This window comes from Grus americana, chromosome 26 (assembly GCF_028858705.1).
Source record: "Grus americana isolate bGruAme1 chromosome 26, bGruAme1.mat, whole genome shotgun sequence".
In the NCBI taxonomy this organism is placed as follows: Eukaryota; Metazoa; Chordata; class Aves; order Gruiformes; family Gruidae; genus Grus; species Grus americana.
This window is the reverse complement of record NC_072877.1, coordinates 6,242,203-6,264,225: the sequence shown is the minus strand read 5'-3', so window position 1 is coordinate 6,264,225 and position 22,023 is coordinate 6,242,203. Positions and strand designations below refer to the sequence as shown.

Sequence of the window (22,023 nt, the reverse complement as noted above, 5' to 3'; positions counted from 1 at the left end):
AGTAATGTTTGACTGTTGGCTTGAATATGTTCATTTACTTCTGAAAACCCTGTACCGGTGGAATTAGCTATGCTTGCCGTTTGCCGCCTTAAATTCGTCAACGACTCTCTCTTTTTGAAAGCCATAATTCCTGGAGCAAAGAATGCCTGGAATCCCCACCCTTCTGGAAGGCGGCTGCCATTCGCCCGCTTCCCTCTTTGTCTTTCCCCAAAAGCTTGGGGTTAGATTTTTCCTCCGCAAAGGACGTAACGTGAGGGCCCCTAGGGTAATTTCGTGATTAGGAAGATCTATGGGCAATCTATTGGTCCGGGTTCTGTCACTTAAAACCCGTACCGTATATCCCGGTGAGGGGATAGCAAACTGCCGACGGTCAGTCCTTCCCATCGATATTCCTGGTCCAAACGAGGTGAGGTTTCTGCACGCACGCCTGATGGACGACACCTCCTGCGCCCCAGAAATGTTTGGGATTATTCCGAAATTTGAACGGTTAAACCTTCGGGCGCGGTTCCAATTGTCAGACAATTTGGCCAAACCTGGCTGTAATATCATATTCTGATAATTGTCTAATCCTCCGTCTTCACTAGGAACTCCGCCTGCCGAAAGCACCGGGACGCAGGAGTTATATAATGCCACTTAGCTGTTTGAGGATCCGGCCAGGACGTGAATGGTTGTCCAGTCGTTCTCTCCTTAACGACCCTCAAACTCACTCGTAGCGGTTCAGTGTGATTCGAATTAGCTAACGCGCCCCATTCTACTGGATTTTTTACTAGATTTAGGCATGGGCAGACAGGCGGTAACGCTAGACAGGTTCCGAGTTTTTCCAAAGCCTTGTATCGGTTTGAAAAATCAAATTAGCTTCCAGGGCCAGCCCCATCCTCCAATTTAAGCCACTTATTAGCATTAATTGTAGGATTGAACAGCTGATGCTTGCACAGAACATATTTACAAAATACACAAAACCCTATCGTAAGTAACAAACCAATGCTTAGAAAAGCTTGATCGCAGGGATACTTAAAATAAGCCCCTCCGTTCGACCGGGGGCAATTCACGGAGCGGTCCCCGGTTTCTTCAAAGTTCACAAATAAACTTTGGTTAACCTGAGTCGCACAATGGATTCTCACCGGTCCACGGTAGATCAGGAGGAGCAGAGGCCGGCTCCGCTCGAGCGTAGTGAATCTAAGACTCCTTCCCTGCAACCTTAATAGCGGTAAAAGTACTTAGTATCACTTAATAAGGTCCTGTCCATCTTTGCTGAAGGGGTTCCTCATTCCGGACCTTCATATAGACCCAATCTCCAGGCTAGTGAGGATGAACGTGTGTATCCGAGCCCAGAGGCGAAGAAAGAACCACGTGTCTATGTAACGAGGAAAGGATCTTTCCCATTCTCATTACACATTCTTTTAAATCTTGATTTCCTTTGACCTGCAAAGCTCCGGGCTAGTTTACTGCTCGATAAGGTTTTCTGTACGGTATCTCGTATGGACCAAGTTGGTCTTTAGAAGAGGGTCTAATTCTAATTCTCAGCAAAGCTAGTGGAAGGGCCTGGGGCCATTTGAGGTTACTTTCTTGACGGATCTTGCTTATCTGTCTCTTCAAACTCCGATTCATTCTTTCTACCTTTCCGCTAGATTGTGGCCTCCATGGAGCGTGCGGGTCCCGCTGTATTCCCAATATACGAGCCAAATTTTGAAGGATTTCAGCCACAAAGTGGGGACCCCTATCAGAGGGCATTCCTACTGGTACTCAAAATCTGGGAATTACTTCTTTCATTAATACCTTTACCGCTTCTCTAGCCTCGTTGGTGCGACAGGGAAAAGCCTCTGGCCATCCAGAAAAGATGTCCGCTAGCACTGATAAATATCAGTAACGGTTTTGATGGGGCAATTCAGAAAAATCTATTTGCCGGTAATGACCCGGACTATTCCCTTTTCTAACAACTCCCGTAGGTGGCCATCTAAAATTCTGAGGATTGTTCTTTAGACAAATTTCACATTTCTTTACTATACTTTTTATAATTCTGGTCATTCTAACAGTCAAAATCTGTCCCTTCGAATCATTTATCATGGCCTCAATTCCCCAGTGCATAGATTGATGTTTCTCCTTTGCAATTTCCCTCGTTATAGGTTGGGTTACTATAAGTTGGTTTTCGGGCGTAATTCACCGTCCTTCTGGATTTTTACTAGCATTTAGAGCTTTAGCCGATTGGTCGTCTTGTTCCCGGTATCGCGGCCTATGCTTGGGAAGGTTACTGTGTTTATTAGGGACAATCAAAAAGATGCCCTCCTTGGCTGCCTGATCCGCCAACCTGTTTCCCACATTGATTTTGGTATTTTCAAATTGATGAGCCTTACGGTGCATCGCTGCGACCTCTGCCGGTAATTGGACGCTCTTTGAGAGCTTTACGGTAGTTTCTCCACGTTTAATGGGGGACCCTTCAGCTGACAATAGACCTCTCTCATTCCAGATAGGTCTGTGAGCGTGCGCCACTCCGAAGGCGTACTTGGAGCCTGTCCGAATATTTACTCACTTTCCTTGAGAGCGCGTTAATGCCCTTTCAAGTGCCGCTAATTCCGCCTTCCGTGCTGAGGCGTTAGGTGGAAGAGCCTTTGCTTCAATCGCCTTTTCCTGTAAAACCACCGCGTAAGCTGCTGACCGTCTTCCTTTTTCCATGTAACTGCTTCCATCTGTATATAATTCCCAATCGGGGTGTTCGAGTGGGGTATCCTTCGGGTCCTCTCGGCTAGCATAGACCTGTTCGACTGTTTGCAAACGGTTGCGTTTTATTTCCCCGCTATCTTCCAAAGAGGTGGATAGAAATAATGCAGAATTAATCGTAGATGTTACCTTTCAGTTCACATCATCCATCTCCAATAAGATGGCTTGATATTTCATCATTCTGTTTGGCAATAACCGGCGATTTCCTTTTTGCTCCGGTACTGCTGTCACCGCACGGGGCACGTACACGGTCATCCGTTGCCCCGTAGCGAGCTTCTGGGCCTCTCAAATCGGCGATACCATCGCCGCTACGGCCCGGAGGCGGGACGGCCAGCCTTTACTCATGTTGTCTGGCTGTTTGGAAAAGTATCACGCCGGTCTCTTCCAGGATCCTGAGTGTTGGGCGAGGACTCCCCGAGCCAGGTGAAACCTTTCGTGAACGAACAATTCAAAAGGTTTAGTCAGATTTGGTGATCCTAGAGGTGGGGCCAACATTAAGGTTCTTTTAGGCGACTCAAAGGCTCGACGACACTGTGGGGTCCAGACCGAAATGTCTCCTGATTCTTTCAATGCCTTGTAAAGCGGTTGTACTATTAATCCATAATCCGTTATCCATGATGTGCACCACCCCGCCGTTCCCAGAAAAGCCCGCGGTTCCCTTTTCGAAGTCGGTTCTGGGATTTGACACTTAGCTTCTTTCCTCTCTGTCCCCGGGCTCTGCAATCCTTGGGAAATAGTGAACCCTAAATATAATACTTCTTGGTTTACTAGTTGAGCCTTCCTTTTAGACACTCGATACCCTGCTCGTCCCAAGAAATTTAAAAGGCTTGTAGTGATTCCCATACGCTTATCGGGTGACTCGGCCGCAGTTAACACATCATCCACGTATTGCACTAGACTCCTCGTTATGCTGCTTCCGTTCTTCTAACTCTTTGGCTAATTGATTCCCAAACAGAGCGGGGCTATTTTTAAACCCCTGGGGAAGAACTGTCTGAGCCAATTGAATTTTTCACCCTGTCGTGGGGCTTTCCCATTTGAAGACAAACAGCTCCTGAATCCCTTTGTCCAAGGGTATGCAAAAGACAGCATCCTTTAAGTCTAGAATTGTAAACTATGTGTCCGTTTCTTTAATTGTTCTAAGTACTGTATATGGGTTAGCCACCACTGGGTGGATATCTTCTACAATTTGATTGATGGCTCTCGGGTCTCGTACCAAACAGTACTCATTTGAATGAGGTTTCTTTACCGGCACGATGGGAGTGTTAAATGCTGACGGGCGTTCAACCTACAGCCCAAATGTTTTAAAATTATTTATTAACGTCTCTAGTCCTACTCTAGCCTCTAACTGCAAAGGGTGTTGTTTCTGCCTTACCGGTTCAGCTCCCAGCTTTAACTGAAACTTTACCGGTTCTGCGGCTTGTGACCTTCCCGGAGTTCCAATGGGATTACTGCGTTCTCTATTTCCTGCGGGATTTCCGGTTCTGTTTGAACTGGGTCCTGTAACACATAAACTTGAGCATCTAAAGATTTAGATGCAGGTTTTTTGGTTTTGTGGTTTTTTTGTTTGTTTACACATATCCTTCCTCTTTTGAAAGTTATTTGTGCTCTGACTTTGGTGAGGAGGTCTCTTCCCAGGGAGGGAACGGGGCACTCTAGCATGTATAAAAACTGATGGGTTACTCGCTGTTTCCCAATATTAAAATCTAGCAGTTGAAAGAACGGTCTCCTTTCCTTTTTCCCTGTAGCACCAACAACCACCACATTCTCTTGGCTTAGTTTCCCTTGACAAGTATTAATTACTGAGTAGGCTACAACAGTATCTACCAGAAAATCTACTTCCTCGTTCACCAATGTTCTTGTGACCTGGGGTTCTTTCTGTTGCGGCTTCTTTTGAGACTTACCCCGGTCCCCATCATTGATCAGTACCTCCGTCTAGGATAAGAAGCCTGGTGGCTATTTGAACCTGTTCTGGTCTTAGTCTGGACTCTCCACGTCTCCCCTCGGGGCCGTTCTCTTTTCCAGTGCCCCTCCTGTCTGCAAATTGCACGCTGATTTGGACCTGACCGAGCAGATACTCCTCTTCCCCTTTCTCCTCTTCCTCTGCGAGCTCCTCTCCCAGCATTCGTCAGTGCAGCAACTATTTTCCTTTCCTGATTCTCTTTAACTGCTTCTCTGTTGTTATACGCTTTCCACGCCCTTTCCAACAACTTGCTCCAATTCCTCAAATCCTCTCCCTCTAGCTTTTGTAACTTTCTTCAAATATCCGGAGCTGCCTGTCCCACAAAGATAAATGCTAACTGCAAGGCATCTCCCTCCTTTTAAGGATCCAAATCGGTATATTTTCTGGCAGTAGAAACCAATCTCTCATAATATTCTGATGGGGATTCATTCCAACCCTGGACTATCTGATATATCTTAGACAGATTTTTGGCCTCAGGTATGGCATGCCGAGCTCCAGACATGATTAACCTCTGGTATCTGGTCAGCAAATCTCAATGAACCAGGTTATTAGGATCCCACTGAGGATCAGCTGGTGGAAGACAATCATTAACAGCATCTTGTTCTCCTGCTTGTGCACATATTCTTTCTGCTTCTTCCTTTGCCTTTGCAAGTACCAGAGTTCGCTCATCCGCTGTTAGCAGATTATCTATGACGACCTGCAAATCATTCCAGGCTGGATCCTGAGTCCTGATTATCATCTCTATCACCTTATTAGGATCTTCCCTATAGATAACCACCAACTTTTTCCACGAGCATAAATCAGTCACTGAGAAAGGTACTTTAACGGTCACTGGTCCCTCTGCCCCTACCATCTGTCGCGGCGGAGGTTGTGCAACTCGACCTCCGGATCCTCCCCTTGTTCTCCCTGCAATAGGACTGAATTCCTCGCTGCCAGCAAAAGATTCCCCTTCATCAGAAACCTCCTCCTCCTCCTCCCTTTCATTCCTTCTATCCTTTCCCGGGGACGCAACCAACGTTCCCGCTTCCTTCTCGCCCGGTCCCCCGTATTTGACACGCCATTTACCGATACTATGCGCCGAACGACGACGCTGAGAGAGTTTCTGATTATCTTTTTCCAAGGTCAGAACCAAAGCATCTCTCTGTTTATTAGTTTACATTCCATGCTCCGTTCAAGATGATCTCGTAAAGCAAAGAATAGATCAACATAGGGAACTTCATCCCATTTCCCCTCCCTTCTGCAAAATAACATTAATTGAAGCATAGTATTATACGTTACGCTGCCATCTCTACGCCATTCTTCTCCACTAATTTATACATCGCCCACCCGCATTGACAATGTGCGACAAGCTTTTTCTGTGTCAGGGGGTGTCCCCCCAATTTACTCCAGTTTCTCAGAACACAACCCAAAGGAGTATTCTTTCCAATCCTGCCCTCTCGGGATTGTCCCAATCCCATAATTAACCTCTGGGAGAATACATGCAACATATACCCCAACCAATTTTCCCTTTAACCATATTAGTGTATTCCAAGCATCCCCATATTAATGTCTACTAAACCCTTTACTGGAATATCCATAACCCAATTGTGCAAGGATTTTTCCACCCTTACGTATAAAGAAAAGCAATACCTTACCGCTCCCAGGGGCCGTGCGCTGGACCTCCACGCATCAGAGGATCAGCAATCTCCCCAAAAAATACTCTGGGTGCTGGAGGTCCGATGGTCCGAGAAGTCTCAGAGACAGGGTCCCATCTGTGTCGCCAGAAACTGTCACCAAATAGGGGATAATAAACTCTCCGATACTCCGTTTTAGCATTAGAAAGCGGGCATTGCTTTATTCGGCACCAGATGCACGGGGGATAGTTCTGCCTATCGTGCATACCCTAAACCAAAAGTTCATCCTTTATATACCTTAAGACGTGAATATTCATACGTTTTCTGAGAAATCTCTGCCATATTTACATAATGCTGGCATTGCAAAACTACGCTGCATGGGGGTCTCAGGTGGTCCTCGGTGGTCATTTGGGGAGTTAGCCCCCTGCTCCTTTTTCCCTTTTATGGTCACAAGTCTTGAGGACGGTTTCTTCTCCTTCCATGTTCCCCAACTCTGTTGTCCGGCCAAGCTGTTCTTCCTTATCAAGCCTGTTTGGGCAATCCTGCTGGGATGTTTCTGTTCTCAAGGTTAGGATATCTTCTCCGTACACGTTAATCGCTCGTAGGCCTTGTTAAATTCAAAGCTAATCGTTGTTTGGTAAAAGAATTTCTCAACAGGGAGGGATGGGACGCGACGCAGAAGAGGGGCGATGCAGTTCTAAGGGTCTTTCGGAGCTGCTGAGAGAATCTGATGGTTCGGACTCATCTCTCTTACCCCTCCTCCTCCCTTCCTCTGAGGCTCCGGTTGCTTGACTGTCATGCGCCTAAAAGAATAGATTGCTCTCTACAGCTTTTACAATATAAGGCTTTCCAGATACATAACCTCGCACACGCTAGGTGGCTGTACTGTGCTTTTAGTGATGCGTACAAACTCTGCGGCGCACGTTAGAGATCGGATCTGCCGAGGACTATGCTAAGAGGTGTTCTTCTTAACCCGGAGAGACGGTCTCCTGCCTGCAGCTAGAGGAAGCTGCCAGCTGGATCCCCTTTATTTTATTCTTCAGCTGCGTTGCCTTTTTCTGGCCTCTGGCTTGGGCCGCAGCAGCTCCTCTCTGCGGCCAGTAAGTGTCCAGCTATCCTTTTTTGCTTGGGCCTCTAGGAGAAGGAGGCCAAAGGCAAACCACACAAACCTGAGGCAGATGCAGCAAACAACATCCCCAGAGAGGAACCAACAACTGAGCCCTCACCGCTGCCTCTGGGAGAGGGAAACAACCAGCAACTCTCATCCACAGTGATGACTGTAGTTCTCCCGAAGCAGCAACCCCTTCTTCTGGAGGAGCTTTTGGAGACACCACTGTTTTCTCCAAACTGATGCTAATGACACCAGCATTCATGGTGCAATAAACTATCTTTGAGGGCCAGCGTGCTAATGTGAAGACAGGGTCAGGCAGCAGTCTGTGGCTATGGGACAGGCTACAGGGGAGGTGCTGCAGCTGGGAGCAGCTGTGTGGGCTAACCAGAGCTAGAGCATTTTTGTTGAGGTGAGAGACAGACAGCCTTTTCCAAAAGGGGAAACAACACCTGCCGGCACGCACTGGCAAACACCACATGTCAGCCGAGTGCCGTAAGACTACAGCTCCCAGCGTGCCGCAGGAAGCAGCCTTCCACGCTTCCTGACCCTGCGGGGACACTGTCCCATTTTCTCGCACCAACTCACTGAAATCCCCGCGGAGCTGCGACAGCAGCACCGAGCTCCGCAGCGCGGCTCCGGGCTGGACCGCCAGCCAGCACCCCCCGCAAGCTCCGACACAGCACAGACGCCCGCCGGCTCCAGGCAACCCTCACCGCCCGGCTGCGACACAGCGCAGACCCCCCCACCACCACCACACGGCTCCAGGCAGCCCCCCTCCCGCTCCGTGCCTGTGCCTCTGACCCGGACCCTGCCACCCCCCCTCCCCACCCCTCCTCCTCAGAGGCACCCCTGCTGCCCCACTCACATTCTCCCTCTGTGCAGCCACAGCCCAGCAATGCCTCCACTCCTCCCTTGGCTCACAGCAGCCACTGCACACCAGCAGCCCCTTATAGGGAGGGGCCATGGCCATCAGCCTCACTGCCCGCACCTGGGGCACCAGCAGCCTCACTGCCTGCACCTGGGGCTCCTCCAGCCCCAACCCACAGCTGGAGCCCCACATGAACAGGGGGCCATCACCTGACCCCCCCACACCTCCTCCCCTGCCCTCCATCACGGCCCCTCGCCCCCCACAAAGGAAGCGCCAACGCAGCCAGCACGGCAAAAGAGACCGCAAGCATTTATTCAGTCACACACAGAGCCGGTCCCGGGAGAGACTCCGCACCGGGGCTCGGGGCCCGGCCCTGGGGCACCTCGGCTGTCCTACCCAGAGCCACGCTCGCCAGTCCGGCGTGGAACAGACACACGGTCGGTCCATCAGGCTGCTGGAGAGCTGGGCTGCTATGTGCAGGCTGCCGCCAAAACCGAGGAGCCAGCTGCAGGACGCTAGAAGAGAGGAGAAAAGGGGCAGCCAGCTGGATGGGGGGGGCGGCGGCGGCGAGCGAGAAAGCACGAGGCAAGGAAAGGGACGGCGAGTGAAGGACGGGGACAGGGAGCCTGACAGAGAGGGAGGAAGAAGCGGCAGGAAGAGAGGCAGCGGGACGGCGACCGACAAACAAGGACGGGGAGCGGGACAGAGAGGCAGAAACGACCCTGGGCGGGCAGCGCCACGGCGAGGGAGGAAAAGAGAATAAGGGCAGGGAGCCGGACCGAGAGGTACGGCGAGGGACAGTGGCACGGGGAGCAGGACAGAGCAACAGAGAATAAAAAAAGGAAGCGGGAGTGTGAGAGAACCGGGCTGGGGAGCAGGGAGAAGGAGAGATAAAAGGAGAGAGCAACAGAGGGAAAGAGGACCGGGGAGCAGGATGCTGGGGCAGAGGCAGAAGGAGGACAGAGGGACAGAGAGACAAAAGAGGGAGACGAGGACTGGGCAGAAGGGAGAGAAAGATGGGGGCAAGGAGCAGAGACACAAAGGTGCCAGGAAAAGGACGGTCAGATGGAGCGAGAAACAGGGTCGGGGAGCAGGACAAAAGGACAAAGAAAAAGGCGAGGAAGAAGGAAGGAAGGATAAAGGTGGGACAGGGAACGGGACATACGCAGTGAAACAAAGTAGAACAGAGAAGAGAGGACAGGGATTGAGGAACAGAGAGAGAGAGATGCAGACTGGTACACAGAGACGGTGAAGGTAAGCAAAACCAGCGACAGGCAGGAGGACCTGATTCTGACACCCCATCACTCCCGATGTCGCTTCCATGGCCTCAAAAAATGCGACGTGCCACAAGACAAGAGAATGGGAGAGTGAAAGCAAAGGCACGGGAAACTTAACGCTCTTAGTAATTTCACTGAGCATCACAGCTTACAGTTACTCAATGTCTTCCGGTGTCACAGGATGAGGTACAACTGATTTCGTCTCCATATCTCTGGACAGAGCTTTTCTCATATCTGGGGGGGGGGGGGGAGATATTCTAAGACGACAGTCCTTGCACAAAGCCACGTTCAGCGAATTCTCTATTACAATAAGGTCGTTTCTAACCCAGAAGATTTCACAGAATTATCGAGTATCTCAAGTTGGAAGGGACCCATACGGATCACCGAGACCAAGCCCCCGCTCCACGCGGGACTACCTAAAACTAAACCGTGCGACTAAGAGCATCGTTCAGACGCTCCTTGAACTCCTGACAGGCTCGGTGGCTGCGACCGCTTCCCTGGGGAGCCTGTTCCGTGACCGACCGCCCTCTCAGTGAAAAGCCTTTTCCCAACGTCCGGTCTGAACTTGCCCTGACGCAGCTTCGTCCCGTTTCCTTGGGTCCTAGTGCAGGTCACCGGAGAGAGCGGAGGTCAGCGCCTCCCCCTCTGCCGTCCCCCTCGAGGAAGGTGTAGACTGCGATGAGGTCACCCCTCGGCCTTCCCTTCTCCAAGCTGAACAAACCAAGTGACCTCAGCCGCTCCCCCTCAGTCTTGCCTTGGAGACCTCTCGCCATCTCGGTCGCCCTCCTCCGCACACGCTCCGAGAGCGTTGTTCGGCGACACCGCTCTCGACTGGAACGTAACGCTGCACGTAACTCAACTGAGCGGAAAGGAAATGACGGGCTAAAGGGACAAATACACGATTTAAGGCAGCCGCAACGATGGCAGATGTCTGTCCGTAGCCCTTCTATTTATTTCACAGCGCTCCTGCGTATCAAACGAATGGTACCAGAACAGAAAAGGTATACAGCGTGGCCACGTTACCCCTCAGGGAGGACGGTGAAAGGAGAGAAGATCTAGAAAGAGGAAGCAGCTGGTACTTCACTTTTGGTAACAGAATTAACATCAACATGTTCCTTCCCTTTGAAATTGAAAACGCCACCCAATTCTCTGCCACTGTTGACCACCGACACTTGTAAATTTCTAGTGAAACACCTGAGGAAAACAAAGTTTCAGGTCCCTGGCTAGGGGAAGAAACCAGGCAAGCGCCGCCGTTCCTTCCCCCCGACAACACTAGCAAAAAAAAACCAGCCGCTGGGGGCGAGCGTTCCTCCGAAAGAAAAATCAGGTGAGAAACCGCATTTTTATTTTCAGCTTACCTACAGCATAAACGTCTTTGTAGTTGTTTCTGCCACAGATGCTACAAAACGCGTAAACTGCACAAAGATTAAGTTTTGTAACTGATCTAAGGTTCAGTACGAAAAGCTACCTAAAGGAGTACGCAAAGTCCCACTCATCAACAATTATCTGACCCTGTTTCATATTAAAAAAAAAAACCAAAACCAAACAGTAATGCTAATCACACAGACAAGCCCAGGAACCCTCAACATGAGAATCTTTCCGTTCAGCCGGAGGCAGAACGAGTACTTACCACAGGCATCCTCATCTGGCTCTCCGCTGCTAGCAGAGCGGCACGCCAACGCTGTCCGATACACGCCGTAGTACGCCTAGTTGCTTCTACGTATTTACCGCCACCTGATTTGATACTCTCACAAAGAGATCGACGAAAAAGCCACCCTTTCTTTGAAAAAATAAAAACCAAAACCACACAGTTAAGGAACGGTAGGCGAACGTATTTCTAAATCATAACCCACGGCTTGCAGGCAGACCAAGAGCAGCTCTGACGATGCGGTACGCTCATCAAACATCTTTCACGCCGGAATAACAGATGTACTCCTTTACCACGGGACGCATCCGGCACAGGGACAAATTTCATGCTGTTTTTGTCACACGACCGTTCTTCTGCACCAGCCAGTGGGTTCAGAATTAAGGACGGGACAGGCTAAACACTCACACGAGCCTCCTATCCATAAGAAACTATTAAAAATAGAAAAAAAACCTTCCACGTTTTAGATCGCGTTGCCTTAGGGACTGCCTCCTTCAAAGCCTACCTGTTGGGGGGGGGGGGGGGGGGTGGGGTGCGTGTGCGTGCACGCACGCGCGTGAGGCGTGGAAATCGGTCACAGAATTCAGTTGCCTAACGCGGGACGGCCCTTCTCCTCGCAAGGCAAACGGTTCAAAACATCGTACTCTTTTCCAATTTTACCGGCTGGTACTGGGGTTGCCCTACCAGCATGAGTTGGAGACCCGTCCCTCTGGGGATGAGCTGCTCACCGCCGACTACAGCGTCTCCGAGATCACCGGCGCCATCCTGAGCCTCGAGGAATTCTACGGCATCGGGATGGAGCCCCGGGAGCCGTGGGGGGCTGCGGGGATGGCCCTGCCACCGTCCCAGGCTGCCGCCTGTGAGAAGCGGGGCAAGAAGCGGGGGCAGAGCGCCTTGCCGAAGCCGGCCAGCAAGCGCAGGGCTCTGGCAGGCAGCACGGGGGTGGCAGGGGGGGAAGTAGAGCCCGAGCAGGGATGAGGTGGAGGTGGGGGGAGTGGGGGATGGGGGAGGAGGGGTGGTGTGTTTGGGGGTGGGGGGGAGGGGGGTTAGACATGGGACATTTCAACTTGCGTTTTGTCAATTAAAAGCTGTTTCTCCAGAACGGCTCCCTGCCTGTGTGGGAGGGGGAGGGAGCGCGGGGGGCACCGGGAAACGGCACCCAAGAGGTGCCGAAGCCCCGCTGAGCCCCAGATCAGGGCCGGCGAGCCCCGAAGGGCGCCGAGCCCCCCCAGGGCCGAGTCACCGCCAGCGGGGCAGGCAAGGGCGGGGGCGGGGGGTTACCCTGTCCCACCCTCGCCTCAAGAATCTGGCTGCCCCCTCCCCTCGCGGTGGATCCCGGTCTCAGGGAAGCTCTTGGTGGGCCACCCAGTTGCACCCCGTGGCTGGGATGCGTGGGGATGGAGACCCGTGTCCCCGCGGGCCCTGTGTCCCCGGCCACGTGCGGTGCTGGGTGCACAGAGCTGCAGCATGGCCCCGGGGGGGCCTGGGGGGGGGGGGGGGGGGGGGGGGATGTGCCTGAAGGCTGGGGTCCTCTCAGCCCCGCCAAGGTTTTAGCAGGGGATGACCCCACCCTATCCCTGTCCTGCACCCGTGTCACCCCCGGGTGGCCCCATCTGCCCCAGACAGGCAAGTCTGTGGGGGAAACTGAGGCAGGAGCCCCTGGGTGACGCTGGGAGGACCCATGGCCTGGGCCCGCGGGTCCCAGCCCCCTGCACCCCCAAAGCTGGGAAGGGACCCAGGTGTGTGGGTGCTCCTGCAGCAGGGCTGCCCCCCAGTAGCAAGAGCCTGCACCCCTGCAGGGGTGGAGGCAGCCCAGGGGTGCAGCACCGAGCACATGGGGTGCAGCTCCCAGTATGGGGGGTGCAGCATGAGCACATGGGGTGCAGCTCCGAGCACGTGGGCTGCAGGTCTGAGCATGCAGGTGCAGCGCAGAAGATGTGGGGTGTGGGGCCAAGCACGGAGAGGTGCAGCACGGAGCATAGGGGGGTGCAGCAGTGAGTGTTATAGTTGAATTGAGACAAATAGAGTCCAAAGTAAATTCAATTTATATTTATTAAGGTAGGAAAGCAAAAGCAGCGCTGGGCGGCCGGGGAGTCGCAGCTCCACCAAGGGCTCGCAAATTCAAACAAGCTAAGCAGCCCCCTTTATAGGTTGATTTTGCGCCTTTCTGCTTCTTCCCTTATCGTGGCTCCTTCAAGTCTGGGTAGTTTGTTACAGAGATACAAATTGTCATAGTAACACAGCACTGCACTTTGCAACCTTGTGATCAAGCCTCGCCAAACGGGATGTTCTCTGGTGCAGAAAGATTGCTTTTCTCCTCTAACCCATTTTGATCACCAAATTACCTCCAATTACTTATTACAGCGAGCACATGGGGTGCAGCAGTGAGCAAAAGCGGGTGCCGGGCCGCGCACGTGGGGAGCAGCACCGAGCCTGCGGGGTGCAGCACCGGGCACGCGAGGGCTGGTGGGTGCAGCCCCAGCTCATGGGGACGGCACAAAACAGCACAGGGTGCAGCACCGAGCGAGCAAGCGTGGTGCTGGGCTCAATACACGAGGTGCAGCGCCGAGCACGCAGGGTGCAGGGCCGAGGACGTGCTGGGGAGCGAGCAGGCGTGGGCGCCTCTCCGAGATGCCTCCGGGTGAATGCATGACGCGTGGGGACCCAACAGGAAGAGCCAGCAGTGCTGAGGGAGCTGCATCTAGATTAGCTTTGCGTGGTCACGGGGACTGGGAGAGCTCGCCGAGGACGGGAAGAGAGCAAATGCCACTCCTGTCTTCGAGGAGGACAGGAATGAAGACCTCGAAACCATGTGGTTGCATCTCTCCAGTGTGGAGAAGGATGGAGTCATTTGCAAGACTGACAGGAAGAGCCCACAGAAGTAGTTGGACGAGGACATCTGAAGGGCTCTTTCAAGACTCCCTATCGAGAGGGCTGTTCTTCTACACCCGACACCATCGTTACACCAATCTGCAACACGTCCCGCTCCTGCTCTCATCTGAGGCTCTTTTCTCCTCCAATGAACAGGAAGTCAAGCAAAAATGCTCAGGAGCTGGTTGCAAGGAAAGCCACGGGTTTCCACCGCATGCATTTCCAGTGGTCTTGCTGGAACAGGTGACCCAGAGAGATTGTGGCGTCTCCATCCTTGCAGGTGTTCAAAAGCCCTGGGCAACCAGCTCTAGGTGGCCCTGCTCGAGCAGAGGGCTCGGACCAGATGACCTCCAGAGGTCCCTCCCAACCTCAGCTACCCCACGGTTCTGTGGTTCCATGTGCAGCTGGACAGGAGGAAGGCAGGTGACGTTACGCAGGTGTAGCCACGCTGACGGGAAGACCATTGTAGACGGAAGAGTCAGTGATCTGCAGGGCAGGTTTCCGGTTCTGTGCTGTGCCCAGGGATCCCACTTGTTTTCCTTTGATGTGTCGGGAAGACACATCCCAGCATGTGCTCAAACACCACGGCAGCTTGGGAGCTGGTTACTTGGTCCCTTCTTTTGGAATTGCTCATAGACTCCTCAGAAACAGCGTCCTTGGGCTGACTGGGCCTGCAGGAGTACGTCTGCAGAGAAAGGCAAAGAACTGGAGGTGAAGGCACCTCCTGAAGTCAGATTCCCTGCTCTGGGCAGTCACTGAGTCATGGTATAGTCGAGGTTGGAAGGGGCCTCCAGAGGCCATCTGGTCCAAGCCCCTTGCTCAAGCAGGGCCACGTAGAACCAGTTGAGCAGGACCATGTCCAGACAGCTTCTGCGCACCTCCAAGGAGGGAGACACCACAACCTCTCTGGGCAACCTGTGCGAGGCTCAGCCACTCTAAGACTGAGCAGAGTTTCCTCATGTTCAGAGGGAACGTGCTGTCTTACAGTTTGTGCCCACGGCCTCTGGCCCTGTCACTGGGCCCTGATCTGAGCAGAGCCTGGCTCCGTCTTCTTTGCACCCTCCCTTCAGGCACTTCTGGACATTGATAAGGTCCCCTCGAACCATCTCGTCTGTAGGATAAACAGGCCTCTCGCCTGCTTGTCCGGCGTGGAAGAAGGAACTCCATTGCTGCAGAAGCCTCCAAAGAACAGGAGGAAATGGAACGAAGCTGCGTCGGGGGAAGTTCAGAGTGGGCACGAGGAAAAGGTTCTTCGCCGAGAGGGTGGCGGGTGACGGGAACAGGCTCTCCAGGGAAGCGGCCGCGGCACCAAGCCTGCCTCTGCAGCAGAAGGGCTTTGTGCCGCAGAACTGTGCCGCCGGCTCCTTGCCTTCTCCTACGCGGAGAAAGAGGTGCTGCGGGTGCTCAGGACCCTGATGCTCTTTGCACCGTCGGAAAGGACCGTCTCCCGCAGATCCCCCAGCTGACGGTGACTCGCAGGACTGCCTGGTGGTCACCTGCTGGGCTGGGGGCTGCTGGGGGCTTTGTGCTGGGGCACAGCGGGACAGGAGGAGCCGGGGAGGCGGGGAGATGAGCGGGGAGACGAGTCCCGTCCCCCCGCCCCCCGGGTCTGTCCTTGGCCCAGGGGCTCCGTGCTGCTTTCTGCGTGGGGCCGTGTCCGTGAGTCCTGCAGGGAGCCGTCTGTCCTGGCTCCCCCGCCAAAGGGCTGCTCCCCCCGGGGAAGGGGATGGGGGAGAGTCCCCCCCCCGCCCTTGCCTGCCCCGCTGGCGGTGACTCGGCCCTGGGGGGGCTCGGCGCCCTTCGGGGCTCGCCGGCCCTGATCTGGGGCTCAGCGGGGCTTTGGCACCTCTTGGGTGCCGTTTCCCGGTGCCCCCCGCGCTCCCTCCCCCTCCCACACAGGCAGGGAGCCGTTCTGGAGAAACAGCTTTTAATTGTCAAAACGCAAGTTGAAATGTCCCATGTCTAACCCCCCTCCCCCCCACCCCCAAACGCACCACCCCTCCTCCCCCATCCCCCACTCCCCCCACCTCCACCTCATCCCTGCTCGGGCTCTACTTCCCCCCCTGCCACCCCCGTGCTGCCTGCCAGAGCCCTGCGCTTGCTGGCCGGCTTCGGCAAGGCGCTCTGCCCCCGCTTCTTGCCCCGCTTCTCGCAGGCGGCAGCCTGGGACGGTGGCAGGGCCATCCCCGCAGCCCCCCACGGCTCCCGGGGCTCCATCCCGATGCCGTAGAATTCCTCGAGGCTCAGGATGGCGCCGGTGATCTCGGGGACGCTGTAGTCGGGGGTGAGCAGCTCCTCGGGCAGCGAGAGCCAGGCAAAGTCGCAGGGGGGCATGGCTGCGCCAGTGCCACCAAGCTCCCCAGGCACGGGGCCGCTGCTGGGGCTGTCCTGGCTGACCCCCACCGTGTCCGGGGAGCAGCCGAAGAGCCTCAGGGCCTCTTCGAGAGGCACCTCCTCGGACACGGTGAGGTCGCCTGCCGGGTCCCCAAGGGCTTGGTCGTGGGGGGCAGCAGAAGGGCAGGGTTGGTCATCGCTGCCCGGGGTGAAGTTGCTGCCCCCGTGTGCCTCCGCAGGGGTGGCCGTGCCGGAGATGGTGAGCCGGGCAGGTTGTCCCTCATGCCGGTAGCCGGGGATGGACGCCGGCAACACCGGGGAGGCAGGGGCCACCGCGCTCCCCTCTGCGCCGGTGTCCCCAGGGTCCCCAGGCGTGGGGCTGCTGCCGGCATCCTCCTGGCTGGCCTCCACCCCATCCAGGGAGCAGCCCAAGAGACTTAGGGCCTCTTCGAGAAGCTCCCTGTCCGACACCCGAAGGTCTGCTGCCAGGTCCCCCAGGGCTGGGCTGGGGGAGCCATGGCTGCCCAGGGGGACGTTGGTGCCCGGGTGTGCCCCCACAGGGGTGGCCGTGCCACAGACGTCGGTCTGGGCAGGCTGCCCCTCGATGTGCTGGTTGCCAGGGATGGGCGTCGGCAACACCGCGGGGGCTGGGGCCACCGCTCTCCCCTCTGTGCCAGTGTCACCGGAGTCCCCAGGCATGGGGCTGCTGCCGGGACCGTCCTGGCTTGCCCCCACGGCATCCAGGGAGCACCCAAAGAGCCTGAGGGCCTCCCTGAGAAGCTCCTCCTCGGAGACTGCAAAGTCTCCATCCGCGTCCCCAAGGGCTTGGTGGTGGGGGCCAGCAGAGGGGCTGGGGGGGGCTTCGCGGCCCGGGGGGACGTTGGTGCCCGGGTGTGCCCCCGCAGGGCTGGCCGTGCCAGAGATGGTAATCGCGGCAGGCTGCCCCTCGATGTGCCGGTAGCCAGGGCTGTATGTGGGCAGCGCTGGGGGGGCTGGGGCCTCCTCTCTCCCCTGATGGTGGCAGGGTGCGAGGTGTGGCGGCTGTGCCTGGGGGGTCAGAGGGGCTGCCCAGGCCGGGAGGGTCGTGCAGCCCCTGGGGCCCCACAGGGCAGCACCCGGCAGAGCAGCGGTGCCATGGCTGAGCGCGGAGCTGTCCGGGGCAGGCATGCTGGCGACCGTCCACTGGATGTGGAAGACGCGGGGGTCGAAGAAGCAGCCGCACGGAGCCCTCTGCAGACCTGTGTGGGTGAGAGGGAGCCGTGCTGGGCTGGGAGGACCCTCCAGGGCCAGCCACCGAGCCGGCCCCGATGGCCGACGTCCCCCGGCTCTGTGCCGGGCACGTGGGGAGCTTGTGGCCGGGGCGCTCCGCGCGGGGTGAGCTGCTGTGCCGGGGGGCCGGGGATGCAAACCAGGGAGGAGACTCGCCCACAGGAGGTGAACCGGGAGAGATGGCCCCAAGTATTTGGGAAATTCTCGGGGAACTGGATTTCCTGGGCACGCAGCACCCAGGCCAGAACTGCCAGGGGGACGGGGTGCTGGGGGCGCCGGGGTGGCAGAGCAGCCAGGGGTGCCGTACCTGCTGGTGGTAGTGCCTGGGGGCCCTGGGGTGCCACCCACACTGAGGGGGCCCAGGCTGCGGGGAAGGGCTGCTGCTGGAGGGGCAGTTGGCACAGGGTGGCTGAGCCTGGAGGAGAGACAGGAGCGATGGCCGGCGGTCACCTCCGCTCTTGCCCCCAAGAGCGTCCCCGGGCTGCAGGGGTCGGGGTGGGTGCCTACCTCGGGGGTAGAAGGTTTGGGGAAGGACAACCGTCTGCAGGAGCGGGGGTGCCGGGGGGTGCCGGGGGCCGCGCGGTGGGAGCCGCAGTGGTGGCGGCGGCGGCGGCGCCATGTCGCGTTCTGGCTGTTGGCTGCTAAGGACTCTCTGGCGTCTCCCAGGAGGGAATGTGGGGTCTCCGCGTGTTCCGCCCCGCCCCAACAGCCTCCCCAGCCTGGGGAGGGAAAGGCTTCGGGGGGGGCCTTGCTGCGTTCCCAGAGCTGGCACGTCCCTGGGATTCGTGGGACTCGGTGGGACGAGTGCCACGCCTGGAGTGCTGGCACGGAGGCTGCAGGCTGTTCAGGAGGGGTAGGCAGGGCAGGCGAGGTGGAGGGGTCGCACTCTGTGGAAGGGAGAGCTTGGACGGTACGGCCCTTACGGTCAGCAAGGGTGTGGTGGAGAGCCTCTGGGTGAGGATGAGGGGCATGGAAAACAAAGCGGCTGTTGTAGTGGGTGTCTGCTCCCGATGGCCCGGCCGGGATGCCCGCACTGCGGACTTATGCCATAGGCCATGAGGAGAAGTCGCTGCACGAGTAGCCCTTGTCCTGATGGTGCAGATGTTCTGTTGGGCGGTCGGTCACTGGAACAGGCTGCCAGGGAAGTGGTCACGGCCCCAGGGCTGTCAGAGTTCAAGGAGCATCTGAGCGACTGTCGTAGTCATATGATTGAATTGTAGCTAGTCCTGCGGGGAGCAGGACATTGGACTTGATGATCCTTATGGGTCCCTTCCAAGTCGAGATGGTCTATGATTCTGCGAAATAAAGATGCAAGTCATGCACCGAGTTCATCCAGAAAAGATCTGCCTGGGTTGAGTTTATTCTAAGTTGGGACGCAAGCGGTGGGGAGAAGGTGGGGGTCCTGTGGGCTGAAGTTTGGGGGTGGGGGGGAGGGGGGTTAGACATGGGACATTTCAACTTGTGTTTTGTCAATTAAAAGCTGTTTCTCCAGAACGGCTCCCTGCCTGTGTGGGAGGGGGAGGGAGCGCGGGGGGCACCGGGAAACGGCACCCAAGAGGTGCCGAAGCCCCGCTGAGCCCCAGATCAGGGCCGGCGAGCCCCGAAGGGCGCCGAGCCCCCCCAGGGCCGAGTCACCGCCAGCGGGGCAGGCAAGGGCGGGGGCGGGGGGTTACCCTGTCCCACCCTCGCCTCAAGAATCTGGCTGCCCCCTCCCCTCGCGGTGGATCCCGGTCTCAGGGAAGCTCTTGGTGGGCCACCCAGTTGCACCCCGTGGCTGGGATGCGTGGGGATGGAGACCCGTGTCCCCGCGGGCCCTGTGTCCCCGGCCACGTGCGGTGCTGGGTGCACAGAGCTGCAGCATGGCCCAGGGCGGGCCTGGGGGGCGGGGGCTGGGGGGGGGGACGACACGTGCCTGAAGGCTGGGGTCCTCTCAGCCCCGCCAAGGTTTTAGCAGGGGATGACCCCACCCTATCCCTGTCCTGCACCCGTGTCACCCCCGGGTGGCCCCATCTGCCCCAGACAGGCAAGTCTGTGGGGGAAACTGAGGCAGGAGCCCCTGGGTGACGCTGGGAGGACCCATGGCCTGGGCCCGCGGGTCCCAGCCCCCTGCACCCCCAAAGCTGGGAAGGGACCCAGGTGTGTGGGTGCTCCTGCAGCAGGGCTGCCCCCCAGTAGCAAGAGCCTGCACCCCTGCAGGGGTGGAGGCAGCCCAGGGGTGCAGCACCGAGCACATGGGGTGCAGCTCCCAGTACGGGGGGTGCAGCATGAGCACATGGGGTGCAGCTCCGAGCACGTGGGCTACAGGTCTGAGCATGCAGGTGCAGCGCAGAAGATGTGGGGTGTGGGGCCAAGCACGGAGAGGTGCAGCACGGAGCATAGGGGGGTGCAGCAGTGAGTGTTATAGTTGAATTGAGACAAATAGAGTCCAAAGTAAATTCAATTTATATTTATTAAGGTAGGAAAGCAAAAGCAGCGCTGGGCGGCCGGGGAGTCGCAGCTCCACCAAGGGCTCGCAAATTCAAACAAGCTAAGCAGCCCCCTTTATAGGTTGATTTTGCGCCTTTCTGCTTCTTCCCTTATCGTGGCTCCTTCAAGTCTGGGTAGTTTGTTACAGAGATACAAATTGTCATAGTAACACAGCACTGCACTTTGCAACCTTGTGATCAAGCCTCGCCAAACGGGATGTTCTCTGGTGCAGAAAGATTGCTTTTCTCCTCTAACCCATTTTGATCACCAAATTACCTCCAATTACTTATTACAGCGAGCACATGGGGTGCAGCAGTGAGCAAAAGCGGGTGCCGGGCCGCGCACGTGGGGAGCAGCACCGAGCCTGCGGGGTGCAGCACCGGGCACGCGAGGGCTGGTGGGTGCAGCCCCAGCTCATGGGGACGGCACAAAACAGCACAGGGTGCAGCACCGAGCGAGCAAGCGTGGTGCTGGGCTCAATACACGAGGTGCAGCGCCGAGCACGCAGGGTGCAGGGCCGAGGACGTGCTGGGGAGCGAGCAGGCGTGGGCGCCTCTCCGAGATGCCTCCGGGTGAATGCATGACGCGTGGGGACCCAACAGGAGGAGCCAGCAGTGCTGAGGGAGCTGCATCTAGATTAGCTTTGCGTGGTCACGGGGACTGGGAGAGCTCGCCGAGGACGGGAAGAGAGCAAATGCCACTCCTGTCTTCGAGGAGGACAGGAATGAAGACCTCGAAACCATGTGGTTGCATCTCTCCAGTGTGGAGAAGGATGGAGTCATTTGCAAGACTGACAGGAAGAGCCCACAGAAGTAGTTGGACGAGGACGTCTGAAGGGCTCTTTCAAGACTCCCTATCGAGAGGGCTGTTCTTCTACACCCGACACCATCGTTACACCAATCTGCAACACGTCCCGCTCCTGCTCTCATCTGAGGCTCTTTTCTCCTCCAATGAACAGGAAGTCAAGCAAAAATGCTCAGGAGCTGGTTGCAAGGAAAGCCACGGGTTTCCACCGCATGCATTTCCAGTGGTCTTGCTGGAACAGGTGACCCAGAGAGATTGTGGCGTCTCCATCCTTGCAGGTGTTCAAAAGCCCTGGGCAACCAGCTCTAGGTGGCCCTGCTCGAGCAGAGGGCTCGGACCAGATGACCTCCAGAGGTCCCTCCCAACCTCAGCTACCCCACGGTTCTGTGGTTCCATGTGCAGCTGGACAGGAGGAAGGCAGGTGACGTTACGCAGGTGTAGCCACGCTGACAGGAAGACCATTGTAGACGGAAGAGTCAGTGATCTGCAGGGCAGGTTTCCGGTTCTGTGCTGTGCCCAGGGATCCCACTTGTTTTCCTTTGATGTGTCGGGAAGACACATCCCAGCATGTGCTCAAACACCACGGCAGCTTGGGAGCTGGTTACTTGGTCCCTTCTTTTGGAATTGCTCATAGACTCCTCAGAAACAGCGTCCTTGGGCTGACTGGGCCCGCAGGAGTACGTCTGCCGAGAAAGGCAAAGAACTGGAGGTGAAGGCACCTCCTGAAGTCAGATTCCCTGCTCTGGGCAGTCACTGAGTCATGGTATAGTCGAGGTTGGAAGGGGCCTCCAGAGGCCATCTGGTCCAAGCCCCTTGCTCAAGCAGGGCCACGTAGAACCAGTTGAGCAGGACCATGTCCAGACAGCTTCTGCGCACCTCCAAGGAGGGAGACACCACAACCTCTCTGGGCAACCTGTGCGAGGCTCAGCCACTCTAAGACTGAGCAGAGTTTCCTCATGTTCAGAGGGAACATGCTGTCTTACAGTTTGTGCCCACGGCCTCTGGCCCTGTCACTGGGCCCTGATCTGAGCAGAGCCTGGCTCCGTCTTCTTTGCACCCTCCCTTCAGGCACTTCTGGACATTGATAAGG

General features: G+C 56.4%; 1 protein-coding gene across 1 annotated transcript; it reads right to left on the bottom strand.

The window, feature by feature from the left end:
• Positions 1–16,124: 16,124 nt before the first annotated feature.
• Positions 16,125–21,788, bottom strand: LOC129196615 (uncharacterized; the record flags this gene model as incomplete). Its single annotated transcript, XM_054804373.1, has 2 exons — positions 21,688–21,788; positions 16,125–16,914 (listed from the first exon to the last, which is right to left on the bottom strand). Coding segments are annotated over exons 1-2 (891 nt in total), but the record flags the coding sequence as incomplete, so codon positions are not given.
• Positions 21,789–22,023: the final 235 nt, after the last annotated feature.